We start from the raw sequence: 6,185 nt of genomic DNA, 5'->3' as shown, positions 1-6,185 counted from the left end.
TTTAAATCCAGTTTTTGTCCTTTTCCTCTATCCCCCAATTACCATTTAGTTTTAGTATCCCCAATCGTGCGTTATTTTGAAATTGATTTATGTTTCTAAGAAACTAGTAACGCTTCTACTTCTGATATCCAAAAATACCCAATCTATTAGCAATTTTACAATTACATGCATACGTGGTTTTTTTTTTTAATGCAGATAAGCCTGGACCAACACCAACTCTCTTGAGCAGATCCGATCAGTAATGAAGTCACGATTATAAACAAAAAGAGGCAGACTCCAAGACTACACACATCAAACCCGATCACAAAATTTCATACCTAATAATAACTCCCACCCTAGCGAGTGCTGCGACAGACAAGGAAGAGGATTCTTTCTGCTACGCATTGGAATTTCATTTGTATTCTCTAGACAAAAAGTTCCACACTCAATAATTCCATTTTTCATACTAAATAAAATCCCATTCCGTTTCCTGATTTCCCCCCTTCCGAAAAATGTCAGCTCAACTCTCCTTCCCTTCAGGAGGAAACAACAACAGCAAATGGAAAAAGAGAAAAAGAGACAACACCACCACCACCAACAACAGCACTCCTAACACCAAGAAACACAGACAACAGCAACAATCAGACGATGAAGATGAAGAAGACATCAACGAAGACGATGAAGAAGAAATTGAACCAGAAATCGAAGAAGATGAAGATTTACAACCAATTCCTTCTGTAACACCACCAATTGTTCAAAACCCAAAAGAAGAGGTTCTTTCAGATGGGGGTGTAATAATATCAGATTTCCCTATTGTTGTACAACATACTGTAAATCGTTTTCATTCTTCTGTTCTTTCAATTGTTTCTGCTGAGCGTCAAGCTGAATTTCCCAATAACCAAAACCCTAACCCTAATTTCTTCTTGATTGAGAATATATCTCATGGGCAACTTCAGGCTTTGTCATCTGTTCCAGCTGATAATCATTCTTTAGCTACTACATCTGATCTTAATGACCGATCTGATGCTGCTGCTTCCTATGTTTGCACACCTCCTGCTATTATGGAAGGTCCAGGTGTTGTTAAGCGATTCGATGGGCGAGCACTTGTCGTCCCTATGCACGCTGGTTCGTCTTTTTTCTCTCACTATTTTGCCCTAATTATGTAATAATTTGTAATTTTAGTTGTGGAGTTCAGTCCAAAGTTTTGATTTTGACTGTTAAAAAACAAATCTTTTGGCGTTAGAAAATTAACAAACTAGGATGGCAATGTTAGGAAATGTCACTTAACTTTCAGGTTTTGGCAATGTAGTAGTAGTAGTAGATTCAGTTAATATGTTTTGATTTTGTCGATTACATACAGATTGGTTTGCACCAAACACGGTGCACAGATTGGAAAGGCAAGTGGTTCCGTTTTTTTTCTCTGGAAAATCTGCTGATCATACACCGGAAAAGTACATGGAATGCCGCAATCGAGTTGTTGCTAAATATATGGAGAATCCAGAGACGAGACTTTGGACAGGAGATTGCCAAAATTTGGTCGATAGTGTTGATGTTCACGACTTGAATCGAATTGTTCGATTTCTAGATCATTGGGGAATAATTAATTACAGTGCACCGGCACCAAATCGTGACCCTAGGATTGGTGGGCCATTTTTAAGGGAGGAATCGAATGGGGAAATTCACATTCCATCGTCTGCATTGAGGTCAATTTATAGTTTGATTCACTTTGACAAGCCTAAGAGTAGGATCAGACCTACTGATATGTGCCCTATGTTGTCGTATGGTGGCGGTGATGAGGTAGCCGACTTGGAACAGAGAATCCGGGAGAGGTTAACAGAAAACCATTGCCATTACTGCTCTCAGCCATTGCCTCGTGTTTACTATCAGTCACAGAAGGAAGTAAGTACGTCCTTGTCTTTTGACTTTATTTGTTTTTGTCTCTGTTCGGTATCTTGTCATATTTATTTATGCTGATAAGGCGAGGTCTTGACATTAGTTGAAGGCTGCTTTAGGTGGTAAGGAAGATTTTTCACAAGTAGAAAGCTGATTTAGAGGGTTTAGGTCCTCTTTCAGTTGCTTCCTGTTTGTGTACATTTGTTTATGACTGTTCGATGGCAGAAATATTTGTTTAGGTTTAGGGATATGGTGATTGGCAATGATATTTAGTTTCTAATTTTATGTCGCCGCAGGTTGTGGTATGTAGAAGTCGTGATATGATATCCCCCATATAGATAACTGTTTCATTTTCTCCAGTTCTCGCATTGATAAATATTCCTTGACGGGATGTGGGAGTCCGTTGTTTCTGCTGAGTTTTGCTGACCAAAATTCTGTCTCCTGCTGAGTTTTGTTGACCGAAATTCTGTATCCCACAATCTCCGTACTTGGACGACATTATGTAGAAACTTGATTGTGGCATTTATTAGAAGATTCTATTAGACTTATTTTTCTTGTTGCGTATGAACTTAATGGCACATGAAACCATAGTTTAGGCTTCATTCACAAAAAATAGAAGTATTTAATTTGAGATAATTCTGTTGATTTTGATTTCAACTGTTATGTGTTCATTTTATGTCGCACCTTGTTTACACTTATCTGAGCAATAACATTCTGATGAACAGAGTGATATACTGCTTTGCTCTGACTGCTTCCATGAAGGGAGATTTGTCGTTGGGCACTCGAGCATAGATTTTATGAAGGTGGATTCTGCAAAAGCTTTATGTGATCTTGATGGGGATAGTTGGACTGACCAGGAAACACTATTGTTGCTTGAGGCAGTCGAGGTCTACCATGATAATTGGAATGACATTGCAGAGCATGTAGGCACCAAGTCCAAGGCCCAGTGCATTCTTCATTTTGTTCGTCTCCCGATGGAGGATGTTGTTTTAGAAAATATTGATGTTCCGAGTAAGTTGGTCTCATCCAACACGGCAAATTTAGAAGATGGGGGAACACCATATCCAAGGTCTAATGGAGATTCTGCAAGTATGTTATCCTTTCCTATAAGAAGGGCACACCTTTGTCATGTTCACAGTCTTAAGGTTCTCGTTGGTCATTTGGATCTAACTAGGAGGTTGCTTTATCTTCGTATTTCCTACAGGACTTTGTCTCCAAGATCCTGATTCTGAAAGCAAGCTTCCATTTGCAAATTCTAGGAATCCAGTCATGGCCCTTGTAAGTTAAAACCCTAAGTTTTCTTCATGGTTGCAGTTTGTTGTGTCCCTTCTCTTTTATGTTAAGGCTAACCTGTTTTATCCTCGGTTGTTAAATTTTATATTGTCATCTGGTATTTTACTCTTTTTTTTTTTTTGAAGTTCTTGATATGGTTTCAGAGAAAACACATCAAATATTTTGTTTAAAATTGCAGGCTTATATTCTGACAAAGGCTTTTTAGAATTTTTGATGACTTGTATGCATCTAAATCACATATGAAGTTGTGTGGTTGCTACTCAGTGATTTGTTTGCGTTCTGCAGAAGTTTATTTCTATTCGTTTAAGCAAGTTTTCAATGGCTGATTGGTGGAATTGCTAGGTTGCCTTTCTGGCCTCTGCAGTAGGGCCAAGAGTTGCCGCAGCCTGTGCACATGCATCATTAGCAGAATTGTCCAAGGAGGAAAACCAGCTAGTTGCTTCTGGTAACAAGATACAAACAGATGGCTCTGGAGATAGGTGCGAATATGCGATCCGTAATTGGCTCTAATTATATTTTCTTTTACTGGTAAAAATGTTGTCTAGTGATTGATTCTTCTTGAAGGTATTTTGTATAACCTTTTTGCTGCAACTATTATATGAGTCCTTTTTCTACACTGTTGAAGGGTTTGAAGCACAGCGAGGCATTTCCTTATTTTAGATATTTTCATTGGCATCGAGATGTCTGTTAGAGCCCCTTAACTTGGATTGGATCTCTTTACTTATTTGTCAATTTGTTACATTTGTAGGATAAGTACAGAGAATATTTGGAGTAGAGAAGGTGGACATCATGGATCACCCACAAGCTTAAGCCACCAAAAAGGTTGGTGTTTATAGCTGCATTTGGTCATTTCCTTTGTTATTTTATAGAGATTGTGAGCCTTAGTGTTCCACCCGACAAGAAAATTCATTGATGCAAGTGTTTATGTTCGTCCATCGAAATGAGATGTTCTTAGGCATTTGAAAATTGAGTTATATCGAATTGCAGAAAACCATGCTGCACAAGATGGAATTAATGCTCTTTCCTCTGCTCCTTTGTCCGCTCAAAGTGTAAAAGTTGCTGCAAAAGTTGGCTTAGCTGCAGCTGCAATGAAAGCAAAACTGTTTGCAGATCATGAGGAGCGCGAAATACAGAGAATGGCAGCCAGTATAATTAATCATCAGGTAAAGTAGTTTGGTTTTCTTATATTTGATTCTCAGCCTCTTTGGTGGAAATGCTTAACGGGAGTCTTTGCTTGAATCGGCATTACCTCTCAATCTAGAGAGTACTAGAACATTGTGCTAGCTGGAAGTTTAACTCTTCTTGTGGTTAAATGGGGGACAATGTCAAGTGCGTTAAGAAACTGGATTGATTCTTACTGTTGGTTCTTGTGTATTTAGTTCAATTATCGTTTTCAAATTGAAGATTCCGTTTGCACCTGACAATGACTTTCACAGTTGGGTATATAGCTACATTTTAATTTTTACAAGGCTTTAATGCATTTGACCCCCTTCAACTGTAATTCTAGTGAAGTCATTTACAGTATGTAGGTGGGTATTGATAATTCAATAATGTACTCCGAAACATCTTTTCTATTGATGATTTCTTCAACTGTGTAAAGACATATATAGTCAGGTGTAGTCCAGCCTTAGGTGTTTGTACGGTCAAACCCCTTTTCACCACATCACACTTTCAGATAGTGGTATATGATATTATGTGCATCCTCGTTTAAGGCGTGTCAGTAGTTGGGTGTAGTCCAGCCTACATCACACTCTCATCCAATTAGTATGTGGTATTTGATATTTTGTGCATCCTCATCTAGGGTTAAGGTGTGTGTGGTGCACCTCCTCGTTTAAGGTTTGTGCACATTATAGCATGTCCTCGTCATAACTGAACTTCTGTATCTGTGGAAAATTTACCTTGTTCATTTGTCGGCTTATTAGGGAAGAATGAAGAAATAATTACTAGCTTACCCAATTTCATTTGAACTAATGTGCATGGACTGAGTATCCGTTTAAGATTTCTTTCATTTCCTTGTTCCGAACTATTTTCTGAGTTTTGGTAGTTGGTGACTAACTCGCTTGCTATATTCACGCAGCTAAAGAGGCTCGAACTGAAGCTGAAGCAGTTTGCGGAAGTGGAGACCTTGCTGATGAAAGAAGGCGAGCAAGTAGAAAAGGCAAGGCAGCGGCTAGCAGCTGAAAGAGTCCATATCATATCAACGCGTTTTGCACCTGGGGGTGCCTTGAATGCCAATACTGCTACTTTACAGGGTGCAGTGGCTGGTTCTGTGGGAAATAATCTTGTTAACAGCAGCAGACAAGTAGGTATGCCAGGTGGTTTGCCTGTGCAGACAAACATGATTCCTGGAGGATATGGGAACAATTCAGGGGTGGCTACACATCCACACATGTCATTCATGCCGAGACGGCCTATGTTTTCTTATGGGCCACGCTTACCTCTCTCTGCAATACATCCATCATCATCACAACCCTCATCTGCTGCACACCCAGGTAATACCATGTACAATGCTGCCGCCCCGCCAGGCAATGCACCCCCTACTCTTGGCCATGCAATGTTAAGACCTGTCCCTGGTAATAATACAAATGTAGGTTGACAGATGAATTTTTATGTAACACTAGAGCTGGTTACAATGTGAGGGTTATGTGATTAACAACACCTCTTGCCTCAACTTATTTCATTTCAACACGATAGACCAAAAGATAAAAACAAGAAGATAAGATAAAAAGAAATGGTAATAAGGATCAGAAACTTGTGTTATGTTTCCCTATTTCGGCTTGTTGGGCTTCATTAAACTAGCCAACCAAAGTAGCGTTGAAAAATGAACGTGTGTAATTTTACTTTCTTGCTAGAAACACAGGCCTTTGACCCTCCCGCCAAATCTCTCTCTACTATTGTGCGAAGTACTTATGAGATACCTGCTATTGGATTGCATCCAACTATGATGGATGGATAAGCAAGATATGCTATCTTCTGGAATGCTAGCGTGGATTGTTTTTTTTGTTGTTGTTTTGATCAGA

At 39.2% G+C, this 6,185-nt stretch overlaps 1 protein-coding gene across 1 annotated transcript; it reads left to right on the top strand.

Moving 5' to 3' along the window:
* Nucleotides 1-281: 281 nt before the first annotated feature.
* LOC113346422 (SWI/SNF complex subunit SWI3C-like) lies at nt 282-5,925 on the top strand. Its single transcript, XM_026589956.1, has 8 exons — nt 282-1,104; nt 1,340-1,878; nt 2,598-2,961; nt 3,077-3,150; nt 3,508-3,644; nt 3,914-3,987; nt 4,153-4,328; nt 5,243-5,925. Exons 1-8 carry the CDS (start codon nt 492-494, stop codon nt 5,759-5,761), a joined length of 2,496 nt encoding a protein of 831 aa, XP_026445741.1. The 5' UTR covers nt 282-491; the 3' UTR covers nt 5,762-5,925.
* The last annotated feature ends 260 nt before the right edge of the window (nt 5,926-6,185 follow it).

Source organism: Papaver somniferum, unplaced genomic scaffold, assembly GCF_003573695.1.
Source record: "Papaver somniferum cultivar HN1 unplaced genomic scaffold, ASM357369v1 unplaced-scaffold_99, whole genome shotgun sequence".
Taxonomy (NCBI): domain Eukaryota; kingdom Viridiplantae; phylum Streptophyta; class Magnoliopsida; order Ranunculales; family Papaveraceae; genus Papaver; species Papaver somniferum.
The sequence above is the reverse complement of the archived record's forward strand: the minus strand, read 5'-3'. Positions and strand labels throughout refer to the sequence as shown.